The 19,078-nt window shown below is 30.7% G+C and overlaps 1 protein-coding gene across 8 annotated transcripts in view; it reads right to left on the reverse strand.

Moving 5' to 3' along the window:
• Positions 1-19,078, reverse strand: part of MCTP1 (multiple C2 and transmembrane domain containing 1) — a 697,990-nt gene that overhangs the window by 280,923 nt on the left and 397,989 nt on the right. For 5 of the 8 annotated variants that reach the window (XM_051993761.1, XM_051993769.1, XM_051993752.1 and 2 more), the window contains 2 exons: positions 17,520-17,558; positions 448-507 (listed from right to left, as the gene is read on the reverse strand). The exons of 1 other annotated variant lie outside the window; for it this stretch is intronic. In XM_051993761.1, coding sequence (XP_051849721.1) covers positions 448-507; positions 17,520-17,558 — 99 coding nt within the window. The remainder of the gene's footprint in view (positions 1-447; positions 508-17,519; positions 17,559-19,078) is intronic. 2 more of the 8 variants (XM_051993794.1, XM_051993777.1) reach the window with 1 other exon arrangement.

Raw genomic sequence — 19,078 nt, forward strand, 5'->3', positions numbered from 1 at the left:
AACAAGATTGAGCTTTAAAATTTAAACAAAATATCCATGTCATGGCAGTAACATGGCCCACAAAGTCTATTTCTTGATCAGGAAAGAGATGGAACCTTCATGATCTCTCTACATTAGATCTGTTATTTCTATACAAAGATCTCATATAAAATTAGATCTAATGGAATGGGTCACTAGAATGAATAAAAATCCTCCATCAGTTTTGAATTTGTGACAAAATTCTTTCTTCAAAATCAATGAGTTTTAGAAGTGATACAACTTTTTAGTCTTTAATAAATAAGAAAATAAAAGTGACATTAAATTGAGGTATCATATATGACTTAGTACTCAAAATAAGAGGGCCACTCAAGAATGTGAAAACAGTACCTTTGCTGGTTTGTGTTGAACAGTCAAATTTTCTAGCCCAAAACAAAAACCAAGAGTAGCAATATAACATTGAAACATTACCCTCCACCAGAAAGACTTCACTGAGAAAAACGATCCAAGCACTTCAGTTTCTGAGAGTTCCTAAAAACAAACAAATATTTAACTAAACTCTGAGTTTGTTTCAGAAATGTTAGCAAAAAACCAAACCAAACAAAACAAAAACCAAAAATCAAAAAAAAAAAAAAAAAAGAAAAAAAAAAAGAAAAGAAAAGAAAAGAAAAGAAAAACATATGCTTTCTATATAAGTGTTCTGAATGTTCATCACATCTTTACTGGGATAAATTAAGTTTTTCCCATCAAATCCATTGAGATTCAGAAAAGAACTTAAAAAAACATATTTGGATATCATCCACTTACCATTTCTTTCTTGGGGACTCTTCAATAAATCCCTTAATCTCTAAGCCTTCCATTATAAATAGCAGAATTATTAATAATAGTCAAAACAATTTGTTTTTCAGGTGAAACAAATTTCTTTCTTTTAAAAAAGATTTTAAATTATTGGCCTTCAGAGCATTTTTAAAAACATGTAACAAGAGTCTTGTCTTTCTATACCATTTCCATAGACTTTTACTGAGGTATCTCTAAACTGATAAAACTTTGTTTTTGCTCTGAATTAGGCAGTGTTCAGAAGTTCATGTGGTTTCATCAACAATTTATTATTGTTATAATAATTAATATTATTATTATTATAAAAGTAAAATAGCCTTATCTTATTACAGTATTAAAATTGATGCCCAGAAGAAAGCATTTGTGGTCAAATGAATTCAGTAGTATTATGTTTGATACTGGAAACAATTTATTAAAAGAAAAAAAAAAACTTTGAGAAAAGTCTCCACTGGTTTAAAAATAGTCCAGATGTCAGGAAAATGCAGTAATTTATAGAATTTAAATATTACTCTCTTTAAAGCATCTCTCATATTCTCTCACATAAGGGCTTTCTTTCATGTTTAACATGTTTAACGGATTGCAAGATTTATGGTAAAGAAATAGAATATAGAATGGTGATAATGAATCATAGGTTAGTGCAAGAGTTTGTGACTATTATAGTTCTCAAGATGATAGTTAAAATCTGAATTTCACATCAAAAAATCTGCTTAGAAAATGACAAAAAAGAATTAAAAGTGGGTACTTGTGTGTGTATGTGTATGTGTGTATGTGTGTAAAACTAATCCAATAGATTTTTTATTTCATTTATGGGTATAATGTTGAACAAAGTAGAACCTGGCGCTATACATCCCAGAGAAGATTCCATTTTCAGAAGATACCACTTAGAATATAAACTCTTGAGAATAATGTGTATGTATGTTCTTTTCATATCTTTGTACCCCCAAAACTTAGCAAAATATGGGGCTTATAAGAAACATTTAAAAATGTTTATTGCTTGATGTATAGTTAGCTATTTATCATCTCTTGTACTTGAGACTTACTCCAGTGTTTCTTTACAGTATTGATGTGACTGAGTTCTTAAAGTCTATGCCAGTGATGTCAAACTCAAATAGAAACAGATCCCTGTGGTCCACTCATTCAAGTGTTTTGTTTTGCCAGCTATGAGTTTAACAATATTCTGCTGTATGGAAGTAAAAGTCTAAATGCTAGCAAGTCTTACCAAAGTGACAGGTCTTCAGGTAGATATGGGACCAGTGATGTCTATTATCTCAAGATGAATTCAAGTTTGAAGGGAGTTATCACCAGAAGGGAACCACTTATTGATGGATAATTTTTTTTTGCCCAGTGAATCTATTTTATATTTTACCAAGCCATGGACAATTTAGAGAGAATACTAGCCTAGACGAAATCTAGGATCATTAGAAATTATGAACAAGTATGATGTGACTCATTTTCTTCATCATACTCAGCTGCCTTTTGTAGAGAGGTAAATTGAAGCTTGGACCTTCTGAAAAACTTCTTTAAAGAAACACTTTTGAGATATCACAAAAAAAGGGAAAAGGACCCACATGTGCAAAAATTTTGTAGCAGATCTTTTTATATGGTAAGAAACTGGAAATTGAGTGCATGCCCATCCATTGGGGAATGACCGAATAAATTATGGTATGTGAATGTTATGGAGTATTACTGTTCTATAAGAAATGATCAGTAGGATGATTTCAGAAAGGTCTGCAGAGAATTAAATGAACTGTGAAGTGAAGGGAGTAGAACAAAGAGACAACAAAATTATGTAATGATCAACTCTGATGGATTTGGTTTTTTCCAACAATGAGGTGATTCAGGTTAATTCCAGTGTACTTGTGATGAAGAGAGCCATCTCCATCCAGAAAAGACAATGGGAACTGAATGTGGATCACAACAAAGTATTTTCATTTTTTTTGTTGTTGGTTGCTTGGCTTTTTTCCTCTCATTTTTTTCCTTTTTGATTTGATTTTTGTTGTGCAGCACAACAAATGTGGAAATATGTTTAGAAGAATTGCACATGTTTGACCTATATTGGATGACTTGCTGTCTAGAATAGTGGAATGAGGGAGAAAGAAAATTTTGGAACAAACGATTTTGCAAGGGTAAGTGTCAAAAACTATCTTGCATGTATTTTGAAAATAGAATGCTATTATTAAAAATTTTAAAATAAAAAATATCTAAGTTCAAAAAAGGAAACACTTTTGAATCTAAATATTATTGATAAAGAGTTCATGTAGAAGTCATACTCCTAAAAGTTGCCCCATTTTTAGAACAGCAATGCAGCTTTGTATTTCTCTCTCAGTGATAACATACTAACATGTTTTTTTGATTTAAAGAATATTACTTCTTGTGACAGACTACTGAAAATAAATTCTAATATTCTTTACTGGGATTTTTAGTTAAAAAATTCTTTTCTTTCATTTTAGTGTGCATTATTGAGATTTTCATCAATTCTCTCCATTAAAATATAAATACAGTGTTATTGTGTTCAATATCCAAGATAAAAAAGGAACTGATTCAAATATAAGAATAAGAGCTATTTCCTAATAGATAAATAGTGAAAAGATATGAACAGGCAGTTGTGAAGAGAAATCCAAAATATAAACAATCATATGAAAAAGTGCTCTAAATCATTATAATTAAATTAGAAAAATGCACATTAAAAAAAACTCTCCAACATTTCATCTTTTACCCATTAAATTGGCAAAAATCACAAAAAAGTTACATGATCACTGAAAGAAGAATTTAGGGAAGCAGGGCAAACTATATGTCTGGTTTTGAATTGGTCTAGTTATTTTGAAGAGGTGCTTGGGAATCATAGCCCAAAGGTCACAAAAGTCTTTATACCCTTAAATCTACCAATGCCATAGTTGGCTTATACCACAAAGATACCAAAGAGAGATAAAAGGATAAATACGTATAAACATTTTTATAGCACTTCTTTTTGTAATGGCAAGGATTTGAAAACAAAGAACAGATTACTCATTAATGGAGTATGACTGAATAAATTAAGGTAAATGACTGTAATGAAATACAACTGAGCCATAAAAAAATGAAGAAAGAGAAGATTTCAGGCAAACCTGGGAAGACTTATATGGTATTATGGAGACTGAAATAAGCAAAACATAAAGATTAATTTATATAATCACATTGCAATGAAAAACAATTTCTGATTAATGGAATGATCAATCATGATTTCAAAGGATTGATGATAAAATATACTATCTAGCTCTTGACAGAGAAGTGATGAATTGAAGATGAAAAAATTAGTCTTGGAGATCTATTTTGCTTAACTATATTTATATGAAACAACGGAGTTTAGTTTTTTTTTTTTAATTTGGGGGTAGGATTTAAGGAAAGGGAATAGATATTGAGAAAAAAATTTCCTGATAAACAGAAGTATGTATATAATGATTTTCCATATTTGTGTCTAATGGTAGCCATTTATAGGTCAGAAGGAGAAAAAAAGAAATTTACATGATAATTTTACGATATTTTTAAAAGGTACAGTAAGTTGTACATAATAAATATGCTGTTTCATGTGCAATTACTTTTTTTATTATGATTTGGTATGAAAGTGCTTGTTTTATTACATAAATTAAAATTTTAAAAAAGAACAAATAAAGAAGACAAGAAGATCATTGAAGCACCAAAAAAATACATGGAACAGAATAGAACAAAGATATACATTAAGGAAAACAGACAAATAGGACAGTTTTGAAGATATCATGTAACTTTTATTATACAGAGGGTCCCCCCCAAAGTCCTACTGAAGTTTCAAGCTTCTAAAGCTTAAAGACTTAAGCAAAAAAGTAAATTTTTAAAAAATATAGATTTATAATTTCATATGCAATCTTTTTCTGTTCTATTTTGTATAAGGAAATGTTCATATTATTTGGTACTGATTCAATTCACAATAAAGAATCTTTGAAATATATCATGTTTTGAATTATGTTTTATTATGTTTTGAAAGTTAAAATCTTCATTAAAAGAAAACCCTGTTGAAGCTCCATGGCATAAATGGTAAATTTCCAAGAATCAATGTTTCTTTTGATAATAAATTTGTTAAGACAAGACAAGAGAGGATCTTGGGCTTATAATTCCATTAGAACAGTAATTCAAGATAGTAATTAAGTCAGGCTTTTTTTTTTTTTTAAGATTTAAAATCTGTCAAATTTCTATGCAGGTTAAATATAAGTAAGTGGCAACTGTTAGAGATTGATTTTTTTCTCCTTCCCTCAATTTTAATGATAACTTATCTAATTTCTCATATTAATTCAGAAGATCCCTGTATAATTACATTTCCCTCCCTGCTTCTTGAGGTAGAGAATAGAACAGACAAAATGAGAATCTTAGAGATTTTTCTTTAATGCTCAAAATTTAATATTTGGAATTCATTAGATTTAAAGGCATAAAAATATGAACCATGTTTATACCTACTAATTTCTTAAGCTACAATTTACCTGCTGCATTTAAGTATTTTCTTTTTTATTAATCAATTACAAGGTTTATGTCCCTTTATAGCTGATATTCTCAAATAAATTTATACCTCTTCTTTAAATAAAACTACTTCTTTTTCTTGTGCAATACATTGCTCTGTGTAGATACAAAATTCATAGTGGGGTTATCAAGGGTTTCTTTTATCTAGTTTTTCTAATAATGTCCCCCAAATACCAGGCATGCTGATAATAATTTTGCTAATGTATTGATTTCATTACAAAATATAAGAAAACAGAATCATCTACGTATGAATTTCAAGGTAATCTCTTTAAAAATCATAATTGTGGATTTTAAAAGTTACTTTTAAAGCCTAATCAAAAAATTAAAAAAGCCTTTTTCAGTGAAAGCGCCAGTTTAATACTACCTATGCTAAAATTGAAAAGGAATAATAGCCAAAAAAAAAAAAAAAGAAGGAAAAAAAGCAAACAAAACCCACCATGACAACAACTTCATGATTACAGCTTATTGACATCAGTAGGTTGAGGAGACTAGTATTTTTCCTTTGGTCTTTTTAATATTAATTCTCAAAATGCAATCAATGTTACAAATTATAAAAATCCATTTGCTTTCTTCTAGTCCTCTACCATCCAAATATCACCTCAAACCAAATAAATTCTCTTAAAATGAGATATAACAAGATAATTAGAAATAATTATTTTTCAGGGATGAAAAAAGGTCCATTGGATTCTCCTTACATAATTATATTTTTCCTGCTTCTTTCCAATCTTCCCACGATTTCAATAGGCAACAAAAGCATTTCAAACAAATGAATAAATTTATACTAAGCACTAGGAAAATCATAAAATGCTTTAAAAATAACCAATAATTATTAGTATGATTCCCTCAACTACATTAATTTAACAGCAGCAGAAAAATACATGAGCATAGGTTATTAGTTCAAAGTTGTTATGAACTTAAATCTGTGTTCCACAACAAAAATGTAAAAAAAATCATAACCAACCCATTTATGTTGAAAATAAAATGATCTTTAAATTTATATTAGGAACAACTTAAGATGGGATTCAAATTCTTGAAAAAATATTGTTCTATAACTACTTAAATACAGCTTTAATATCTTAAGTACATTAAAATATTTAGCTCAATTGATGGACTAAATTTCTAACATTATTCATAGTGGCATTTGAAATTCCTATCTTTTCAATACTACCAAAACATAAGAAATGGAGATGTCTTTTCAGAAGCACAAATGCTCTTTATCAATATAAGAAAAGATAAAGAAACTCATCAAAAATTTTGTGCATATTCATCTTGAATTAGTTGAATTTCACTTCTTCAGTCTTAGCCTTTGGTGCTACATTTAAAGAAAGTGCTACATATCTAAATAAGATAACTGAGAAGATGACTTCTAAGAATTTATCCATTTCAAATCTTTTATCTGGTTTGTCAGTTTCTTGAATATGATTTCTTATCCTTTCTATACACTTGATGCAAAAATGACCCCTTCCAAAACTCTGACTTGTACTTTTAAATATTACTAAAAAGGGACAGTTTTTATTTCCCAGAGAAGCAAGAATGCAGTTATCCTCAGCACCACTTAATTTGCCTTTAATTTTTCTTCCCAAATTTACCTTAAGCCTTTTTCATTTGTTCTTGCTGATGAGACAATGGGAAATGGATAGTCCATGAAAATAAGGATTTCCCCATGCTAGAGAATTTAACCTACTCATATCATTATTTCTCCTTTCTCCACATGCACTCATTTAAACTTTACCATCAGTCATTTTAGAATAAGAGGACAATATAACCTATGAAACAGAATTCATGTTTGCCTCCATTATTCTAGTAGATGGTGTGACTTTTTTTTCCTTTTTTTTTTTTTTTTTTTTTTTTTTTTTGTCTGTCTAGGTTGCCTCTTGTTATGCTGGAGAATCCTCCTCCTCAGTGTTAATAAGGGCAGCATTTAGAATAATGCATGCCGACCACACGAAAGGCAAATCAGCGACCACACAATTAAACATGTTGAATTGGGCACAAAGACACCATGTAATCCAGCCACTGCTGAAGACGATATTTTTGTCCTTTTGCTTTGTATAAAGTCATCCAGATCTGCTTCCACAAGAGTCCACAATATTTAAAAAATTCAGCAAGATCAGTGTAATAAGAATAGCTATTTTAATGGAAAATTCATTCCCTGCCCTATTATAACTTATAATAGACAAAAATGTGTGATGTTTTATACCATGGGAAATATTATTACAATCAAAATGAGAAAAAATAAATGTAAAATTTAATCAGTATTTTATAGAGGAAAAAGTACCTTCAATATTAACCATAAATAATATTATTTTAAATAAATTTCCTGCAACTTTTTTTTGGTACTTTGAAAAAACACTATAAAACTATTTATGGAAGAATTAATGGGTACAGTGCTATTTTATAAACTGTCAATTAAAACAATGAGTTCATTTAATGTATATTATCTAGAGTCTTAACTGTGGTTCATCACTATAGTCTTTATGGTTAACTTGAATTTTAGGGTACAAATGAGGTGCTAAAATAATTTTTATTTAGCATTTTAAATTTCTTTAAAATTTGAATACATTGAGCTTTACCCCCTCTAATCATAGGAAACCAAAGATAAAAAATTCTTTGCCATTACTTAAGGATGTTATGAACAATGAGGGATTTCATTTTCTTTGGTATTTTTAAAATAACCTGTTTACCCTCTGAATATAAGGTTTTGTTAGAGAGCAGTTGATAATTGTTAAATAAGGACAGTTTTTTTCTTCCTTATGTCTGAGTGACTGTGTGAGACACTTAAAAATGTGTTAATCTGTTCCTCCACCTTTCCTTAAATTAAAGCACTTAGAGGTTTTCCAATGCATTTTTAATGTGTCATCCTGTGTGTCAGGTTTAACTATGCCCTGCAGACTTAGAGCTGAAAGTGCTCTTTGGTTAAAATTAACAATATCCTTGCCAAAAGCTTTATTAAAAATTACTTCATTCAGCTAAGGTCTAAAAAAGTAGTATAATAGTTCATTAAATGATGCTTAGTGATTATAATAATCATTATAATAGAGATGTATTACTTTAAAAAAGATATAAGCCATCAGGTAACAGAATATAGCAATTAGATATATTCACACTGATCTATATTATAATCTTAAAGAAAGAAGTCAAAATGAAGTGTTAACATGGTACTAGGAAGTACAAGGTAGACAAGTTAACATTACTAAAATGCAATTTTTCATTTGATTGAACTCAGATTAGTTTGCTATCCCACTATCTATGAAACAAAAATCCACCCTTTTGTAAAGCAAAATCATTACCTCTGACACTTTAATATGGTCAATTATTTTATAAAATATTTTTCTACTTTTAGTTTTTCCTACATATATTTGTACAATACCCATATTGTTCTTTTTTGGTCTTGTTAGACTTATACATTGAATAATTCTACCTAACAATAAGAAAAATTGCCTGCAAGAATAAAATGTCTCAAAAAACTTAATACATTGTTATTTAAGAGTCCAAATTAATTCTGTCCCATTATATTGACTCAGGCCCACTTAATGAATCCAGTGTTTCTCATTTCTCATTTTGGTGAAAATAGTTGCTTTTTTCTCCTATAACAACTAAAATTGGGTGAGATTCCAAGTCTTCACAACAGAAAATTTTATATTAGGATGTGAGGATGAAGATTTTTATACTCACCTTTAATTATTATTTTACAGAGTTAAAAGAAAATTATCATTATCCAGAAACAGCCCAAACAATTCATAATTATTTACTACTCTTGAGAAGCAGTAATAAAATACAACAAATATCTTGAATCATATTTTTGCTTTTCAGAGATGTTTAGGTTCATGAATATTTTTTTCCTTGCTTCCCATTAAGGTTGGATGATGTTTGGTTTCAGTTAGATAACACATTTGCTTCAAATAACATATAAATCAATCTTGAATGGCAATTACTATTTCACTGTCCACAAGCTAGCTATTTATCCTTTTGATTTCAACAGTAAATACGACCTCACATTATGTGAGTGCCACAAGTAATAAGATTTCAATTGAGAGAACCTATTATTGGCAGTACAGCTGAAACAAAAATAAGGAAAGAAATCTCATCACTGAAAGTCAAGATGATGAAAATGATGAGCAGGTAGTTAAGTAATGGGAAATGCCATGAAATGATTCATCCCATATAGAGAAGAGACAGGTATATTAAAAAAATAACAATGCCAATTTAGCTTTTTCTTGTGTGGGTATATCACTCTTGAAAGGAACTGAGTAAAGAAAATGTGATTTTATATCACAGAAAACATATAACATCATTATATGGCTATATTTAAGTCTTTTCAACAAAGTTAAAGGTTCTACAATAAGACATTGCATTCACAGGAAGCAGCTCAAAGACTGGCTATGTGCCAAATACTGGCAGAAAAAATGAAAGAAAACTATCTTATCTAAAACAAGATTCCAAAAATAAAAAAAGTAATTTGAACTGTGCTTTTACTAGAGAGTCAAACGACTTTAGAACATTGCTAAAATAAACACGTAGCACCAGAATTCAAAATGCTAGCTGTGAAATATAGATATACTGTGTATGTGTAAACAATAGAAGCAATAATACCATACAGAGCAGAGAGAATAATAATGACAATGATGATAATAAATAATTAACATACAGACAGCTTTAAAATTTGCAAGCACTTTATTCATTTTATTCTCACAACAGCCTAGAGAGATAAGTGCTATTATTGTGCCCATTTTTATAGTTGAGAAAACTGAGGCAGACAGAGCTAAAGAGACTTCCCCCATGTTCACACAGCTAGTGTTAGTATTGATAGTGAGAAGTGGGAGATTCGCGCACAGGACCATGTAGCAGAAGGTGGGATGCTCTATGAACAAAGCAGAAACACAGTAATACAAAGGAAAAGATGCACAAATCTAGAGACATCTTTACCTAAATGTTTAAGTGGACTATTTGTACCTGATCTATGGCAGTCTTCTGAGCTCCTATTGAACTCATCAGCCACAATTTGTACTTGACTTCAGTGTAGTGATGAGATTATTCCTCTTTTATTATGAAGGATAAAACAAGTTTTTACACAATCCTTCCGATTCTTTAAAAAACATTAACAAATGAGATCAAATCATATCAGTTATTGAAAGGATGAATTTCCCCATGTTTATGATTGCAAATAAAAGTTGTTTAGCCTATACCATAAACATACTAACTTGTTAAGTACTCCTATATAGAATGTAGGGGGAACCACCCATGTTTGTTGCTTTTTTCACAATATTCTTTCCCATACAAATAGATTGTTATGAAGGAAATGGTTAAGCAAGAAATCTCAATTGTGGAGCAAGAGTTGAGGAAGATGAAGAATTTAAATGAGATGTTGCTTTAGAGCAGGGAAGATGGAAAGGCCATTTCAGTGGCAATGGATCTGCCACATTTGACATAGCACATTAGAAATATATATCCAAATTCCTAGTAAATTCTAAGTGATAATTCAGTTTTTCTATTTAACCAAAATAATTCCTGGCCAGCTATTTAGAATTCATGAAATATCTCCCAAATCCACCAAAGTTCTGTACCCTTCAAAAGTAAACAGAGATTATTCATTCCCAGGCTGGTGATTAATTTACAGGAGTTTTTCAGACATCATGGTTCTAGGAATTTTACTTAAATGACTTTGAAAGTAAGAAAACTATAAGAAATCTAGCTTTTCATTTTCACTGTTTTTTGTTGTCATTTGCTTGAATTTTGTTTTCTTTCTCATTGTTTTTCTTTTTGGTCTGATTTTTCTCGTGCAGCATGATAGTTGTAGAACTATGTATAGAAGAATTGTACATGTTTAACATATATTGAATTATTCGCCATCCAAAGGAAGGGGTTTTGGGGAAAGAAGGAAAATTTTGGAACAAAAGGTTTTACAAGGGTCAATGCTGAAAAATTATCCATGCATATGTTTTGAAAATAAAAAGCTTTAATAAAAAGAGAAAAAAATAGCTCCTACATGGGCATGGATTTATTTCTTCTGCTTTTTTAAAGGTAGCCTTGATAGTTTTGGGTGACTTTGTACTTGGCTAACATATATCATGGGCAGCTAGATGGTATATAGTATAGGGTACAGAGTTCAGAAAGATCTGAGTTTAATTCCAGTCTCAGACATTTACTAGCTGTGCGATCCTGGATATATCATCTGTTTACCTCAGTTTACTCATCCATAAAATGAGCTGGAGAAGGAAATGGCAAATCACTTCAATATCTTTGCCAAGAAAACCCCAAATCAGGTCACAAAGAATTGCACACAACTGAAGCAACTGAACAACCACAATATAAACACCTGGTCATTTGCAGGTAGAAGCCTTCTTGTTTGCTTTAAAATAAAATGTTATTACTCTATTACTGTATCACTTTGGGTATATTTTCTGTTGTTAGTAATATTTTTAGAATAAATAATAAATGTTTTAATACTGTTTATAAGTTTACATATAATTTAAATAATGGGGAAATTGGCATCAGAATTAATTAATACTAAAATGATGCTAAGAACATTTTTATAGATTGTTTGGAAGGTTGTTTGGGTGAATTTTTAAGGGCATTTTGAGGTAGCACAGAGGAAGATATGATATGATCTTATGTGTATCACAAATACACAATGAATACTGGTTAAAAACAAGATTATTTAGCTAAAGGTGACATATTCCTCTCCTAATATAACATTCTAATTTTTTCCAGTAAATATACTGGAATTTAATAATTAAACACACTCCTATACACTGCAAGAGATACTGATACTAGAAAAATACTCTTCTACATCTCAGATCCTTCTCCCTGGAGTGAAATTATACTTCAAAGCATATATTTTTTTACAAGAAAGACAACCCCAATACCCACTTGCAACCACATTACAGTTAGCACATATTTTTTCTTCATTTAGATCTTGACAATCACCTAGTGACTAATTTAATTTCCATTTCATCAAACTTTCAAATAAACCATTGTTCTTTTTCTTTGTCTGTCTGTCTGTCTCTCTCTCGCACATACACACCCCCCAAAACAAAAAGAGGTGTGTGTGTGTATATATATGTACATATTCCAATCCCTACATAATGAATATATGCTATGCTTATACATTTATAAATATAATTTATTGCACTACATAAATATAAGAAACTATTTGTATAAAACAGATTTGCATATGATATATTTATATATAATTTATATATTTACATGTACACATTCACTTATAGATGTCATATGTTACCATTTGTGACCTATAGCGTATCTCCCCTTTACTTTCTTCCTTGAACCACACCTTCATCATTTTGTTATAAACATTTCCTGGACAACACACTTTTGATTTGGAATGGTAAAAAGGAACAGCAAAGACGGCAATAACTTTTAAGTATATCAGACCTTTGTTATATGGGGTTCATCTTCGGTAGAACACAGAGCTGGAAGGAGCCTCAAAAACCACTGAGTCCATTTTATTGGCATGGGTTGGTGCGGAAGGAAGAATGAAGTCTAGGAATTAATTCCCCAAGGTGGCAAATTCAGAAGCAAGATTCAATCTCATTACCTCTGAATCCAGAGTCAATGGATTCAGTCAGTCTCTGAATTGTGCTATGATGCTTCCCCATTTCTTACTGATTAGAAGCAGGATGGGGTGGACAAGTGTTTCATGGTATTATTTAGAAATAGATTCTATCAGCCATTTCTTCAGCCCAAGAGGGACATCTTCTTTGAGTCTAAGTTAGCAATATGCTTTCCAGTCCGAAAGAGTGATATTTTAATTCATTTCAAGTCAGTGAATATCTACTATGTTCAGGATACTGTGTTTGACCCAGGGAATAAATGCAAAGTTAAAAATGAAATAATTTCTGTCATTATTTTTATATTTCTAAATTTTTATATTCTCCTATATTCTACTTCTTGAAATCAACATATAAAAAGTAAGTTTATTAAAATATCTATTCAGAGGAGTATAGCTGTGTCATTGTGGATAGAAAGCTGATTTTAGACTCAGGAAGTATGGAGTTCAAATACTGCCTCTGATATATATTTGCTATATATTGAGTGTTCCTTACAGAGATGAAATTCCATATTATTTCCAGGCTATTATATATTTAGTAGTAATATTAAGTAATAAGAACAAAGTAAAAATAGTACATTCTTATTTTCAAATTGTGACCAATAGTAGTAATAATTTAATCAAAGAAATTAATGCAAAAAGAACTTGCCTCAGAAATTTCTATCATGTCTTAAGCAGCTATGGACTATCCCAAAAGTGTTAGTGAAGTTTTAAGGTTTTAAAACTTCAAACTTGACATTTTGTACTGGAAACATTAATTCTGATAATGGCAAAGATGATGGAACATATTACAAAGACACTCATATGTATGTATAGAAGCATACATATATCCACACCAGATCTGTGTGGAGAAGAAATTCGGAGGTTAGAGGAACATCACTTCCAATTGGGTCCACCAGGAAAGGGCTCCTGAGGGAAGTGTGTTTTTACATGAGACATTTTAAAGTTGAATCTGAATTATTGATACTTTCTCATGATTAGATATAAACAAAACCATAAATTAAGCCCTGATTTGCTTACTGATTTTGAGTTTAAAATTGCTAACATTTAAAATTTAGTAATCAGCTTTCACATTGTGAAAGTTGGCTGCAACACATCCCTAGATTCAAGGTTCTTATGTTCGACTCCTTGTGACCCTGGGCCATAGCATGCTTATACTGTCCATGGGATTTTCTTGTCAAAGATATTGCTGTTTCCTCCTCCAGTGGATTAAGGGAACAGGGATTAAATAACTTATTCAGGGCATGCAGCTTGTGTCTGAAGTCACATTTGAACTCAGGTCTCCTGATTCCAGGCTTGATGCTCTATCCACTGAGCCACCTGGCGACCTCCAAGATCCAAGGTACCAGTAATTTATTTCTCAGAAAAGTGTGTTTATTAAAGAAATGAGGGATTCTCTAGAGCCTTGTTGAGGAGAGAGAACATTACAAACATGAGAGTTATCTTTGACGAAGGCTTGAAGGTGAGAGATAGGTCACATTTAACTGGATTGTAAAGTGGGTGAGACAGAGGAATATAAAAAAATAGGTTAAAACTTGATTATAAAAGGGCTTTAATGGGCAGAATGGTATGCATCTTATTCTGGAGGTGAGAAGATGCCAGCAAGCTTTTTAAGCAAGGCAGTAATAGGGGAATGACACAATCAGATCTATGCTTTTAAAAAATCAATTCTGTAACTGTTTAGTGAATGGGTAGCAGAAGAAGAGGTTGGAAGTAAGGAGACCACTTAGGAGGCTGCTGTAACACTCCAGATAAGATGTGAAAAGGCATGAATTAGGGTGGAGGATTCAAAAAATAATTTTAAAAATATGATTGTTCCTAACATTTATGTAGTCCTTATTTGCAAGATATCCAAATTATATCTATACCATTAAAAAAAACTCCAAAAGTAATTTCTTTTATCTTGTGACTGATGACAATGTTTATTAAATCTGTTGCCATGAGACATCCACTAATTTTGAAATCTTTCCTAATGCTCTTGTACTCTTTTTCTATTCCCTATTCAGACCAATTACTAATAACTTCATATAACAGAGAACCTTCAATTTAGTTTTCTATAAAATCTGTGTTAGATGCTTTTTCTAATCTGAGTCTATATTAAACCATAAGGATATTCTCTCTGTATGACGCCTGATAACCTTTCATGTTAATTATGGATGTCTGTTATGTTTGATTAGAAAGCAATGGAAAGTAATGTGAAAGTTTTCTTTCTAGAATATTGAAAGACTTAATTGTTTTTTTCTTTCTATGCAGAAGAAGCTTTTCTCAAAGAGACATTGAAGAGCAAGTGCTATTAATGTGTGTGTGTGTGTGTGTGTGTGTGTGTAGAGCTTACCAAATCCACATCAGAATAATATTTTAAATACATATTAGAAACACACTTAAAATATAAAGGAAAACAATTATTCTAAAATACTGTTATCAAAATTAATATTTTTAGATGAAGTCATGGAACCCAAGAATCCTGGGTTCCTTTCTCTTCTCCCTTTAAAGCCAAATAATCAAGTTTCAGTTTATCTTTCGAATTGGGTTTCATATTACTTTGTTTCACACATTTTCTATTCCAATTATACATAATCTTCCACCTCCTGGTCATTGTACAGGCTATCTTCCACATTTGTAACGTTCTCCCTTCTCATCACAACTTCAGCTTTTTCATTTTTAGAGGCGAGATTACTATCATCTATGCACTCGAGACATGATAGCATTGTCAAGATGTTCTTGTTATATTAGTTTGCATTTCTTTGGTGAACATATTATTTTATGTTTCAATTTGGAAATATCTTTTCTCTCATCGCTCAATTTCCCCATTAAATATTTTTCTCTCATCTTTCAATCTCCCCATTAAGTCTTATACAGTAAAGAAAAAAGAAGCCATTTTAGACCAAGAATACAAAACTCTAGAGTACTATATATACAAATCTAAATATGCATTTAATTGCATACAGCAGGTCCTATACCTTTAGTGGCAAAGTAGAGAAAAATACCTAACAGAATATATAGATATGATTCTTATGAAAAACATCTTGAATAATTCATAAATAATAGACATATTAACTCTTTATTTATTTTTAATAAAAACAAGCACATATTTTTTTCTTAAATACCCTGATTTGACTTTTCAGACATGGCCCTAAAATCAGATATAATATGCTCATAAAAATGCCATCTCTCTATTATTTTGTGAGGACACATTAATAAAACAAAATATCAAAAAAATTTCACTGTTGCCAAAAAGAGTGTAATATCCTGCTATAATGCTACATCTGAATTGTTTGGGGAAAGTATAGATCTAAATATGAGAAGCCATATTTTTATTGAAGTCTGTTATAATTCAGGGCACCCCTAAAGTCTTAATGCTGTTTTTAAGCTGCTTAAAATAGCAACAATAATTCTGAGATATAACTATGTTATCTATAGAATAGAAAAAAGCCTACTTTAAAAAAAAGTTTTAAAAATGACCACAAAACTAACAGTTTTATTATATGATATTAAAATGTAACTATAAAGAGAGGAACCTAACACAAACAGAAATCTGGAACTTTACATTCCCCTGAATAGCTTTTAATTTTTACCTATATGCACTAAAAAACTGATGTCCATGACCAGAGTTAATAAATACCTAACCAGAAACACATAGAAAGTATACATTTCTAAATGTAATCATATACCAACAAAGGATTCCTTTCCAAATATTTCTGTTGTGAAATATAGAAATTATATGCATCTATTAAAAAGATAAACCCGATTTTAAAAGTTGCCAATAATTCTCTTTGCACAAAAAGAATTTACATGTATATCACGAATCTTAAAAATACCCATACACCTTACAAATATTTCATTTTTTCATCATTTAAAAAAGTTACATACAGAAACAACAAAATGTAAAATAAAAGAAGAAAATGTGATTGAATTAGAAAGGGGTGGGGAAAGCTTGCCATGTACCAGGGTCTAAAAAAAGTTGCCATGATCTTTTAAAATGAGCATTGAGCAAATGATATTGGGGAAAAAACAGTTATTGGACTCAGACTGCATTCTCATTCCTGATGGTCCTTTTTTTTTTTCTTCTGAAGAGAGAAGGGAAAGTACTTGGAACAGTCTACTCTCCATAGGAGAATGTATTCATATACCAAAAAAATAGTAGGGCTTCAGGGCCCAATTTGGAGCATTCCACTCTTATTTTTCCAAAGTAGAAATGCAAAAAATTGGAGAAAAGAAAAAAATCTTTCTTTATTGGCACTGCCCTGAGGGACCATCTCTTGGTTTCTAATCAGTTGCAGTGACAAAGAGATTTTCTAGACCCTGTTGTGTGACAAAAATCAAACGCTTAGGATGACATGGAAAAGTTAGTGAAGGCAAAGCAGATTCCCCTCCAAGATAGTGGTGGGGTTCACTCAGTGGAGTGGCTTTTGTTTTTAAAAATGCTTCATAAGGTTGGATTAAAATGTATGAGAGGGGGAAAGGTTGAGGTTTGTTGTTACTTTTTTTTTTTTTTTTTTTTTTGGATAGTGATGAAATTCTATGGTAGAGTTTGCAGGGTTATGAAAAAGATTTAGTAAAATAGCTGACAATTCTTTTCAGAAAGAAATGCTGAAGACCACATGCTAAGAATTACCTTACTTGATCTTTTCCAACTCTTCCTCATTAGCATGGTCTGTAAATGAAATAAAGTAGTTTAATTACCTTTCTACTCATATACACAACAGGGCTGCCAAGTGACTTAAAGGACCCTCCATCTTTTTTCTAAGCTCTCTAAAAAACAAATACTTGACAACAACAACTATACAAGACAAAAATAAAAAGAAACCAACAACAGAACACAACTACAAGCATTTTTCACATTCAAACAGTTTATCTGGTAAGAGCATAGGTTGGTTATTCTTTTACTGAAAGAATTCCAGACACTATTAGAAATAAAGACTACACACACCTCATTTCTCTGAAATAATTTCGAATTAAAAATCATGAATTTTTTAAAAGACACCTTGTGAATGAACAGCCAACAGTACATAAAGTAATGACTTTTTTTTAATTAAAGAAAGTAGCATGAATATTCACAGTCTCTATAAAAGTGAGTTCAGCATAGACTTTTCCAAAAATACTATGGAACTATAAATTTCCTCATCAGTGCTCCCTAAATCCAACCTAATTATAGTTTACCTTTATCTGCATGCTAGAAGTTTCCTTAAATAATAGAACACAATTTGGTTTCTTGAGATATCCATTAATTTTATCCATATAGTTGTTTTTGTTTCTGTTATTCTTATTCCTACTCCTATAGCTACTGCTTCTGCTGTTGACTTTAAGTCAATTATTTCATCAGAACTTTTGTTTCAAAACAGTGTTTGAAGCTTGAGGGAAAGAGATTTCTAATCAAAAAGTTTCTCATCAAGTTCTGGTTTTGCACTATTCATAATGTGTGCCTCAAAATTGTCTTTCTGTTGCCTAACTGTAAATGACAAAAGCCAAAAACAAGGGTTTTGCTCTACTAATGAATTTCAGAAAAGCTTTAAGTAGTAAAAGAAAGGGTTTATCCTTTAAGCAATGAATCCTCTATATTTTACTTTATTTTCAAAGTCCTATTTAATGTCACATAAGGTGTATAAGTTACCCAAAGGAAGTTAAATACTAAAATACAAAAAAATACAGTACTTCTGGAAATGTTTGCCATAACCAGGTGAATGTTTGTCATGTCTAGGTGGGGGATAAAAGTCAAGGAAATATAATAGAACTTAGATGGAGAAGCATTTAGTATCCAGAACACAATACAGAACTGGTCTGTTTTGAAGCCAATCCATGAGGGTTTATTTATTAAAGTATCAACAAGCCCTTGTGCTTAGGTGGGCCAATGTCAAGGATTTAATGTATAAATTAGTAATTTTAAACTTTTAGTGGAATTGATTAACTTTTTTGTTTCCATAGATAATAATTATATGCGTTATTAATGACATAAATATATCAGAGTTCAAAAAAGAAATATTTATTGAGGCTATAAAATTTTGCAAAATCTTTTGAAATTAACTCAGAAGACTTGACATACCTACAATCCCCTCCAACAGTGTAAATACCAAAAAAAAAAAAAAAAAGCTTATGTGTGTGTGTGTGTGTGTGTGTGTGTGTGTGTGTGTGTGTGTATGTAAATGATGAGGTGCAAGAATTGAGGGTAAGAGATCC

Source organism: Antechinus flavipes, chromosome 1, assembly GCF_016432865.1.
Source record: "Antechinus flavipes isolate AdamAnt ecotype Samford, QLD, Australia chromosome 1, AdamAnt_v2, whole genome shotgun sequence".
Classification (NCBI taxonomy): Eukaryota; Metazoa; Chordata; class Mammalia; order Dasyuromorphia; family Dasyuridae; genus Antechinus; species Antechinus flavipes.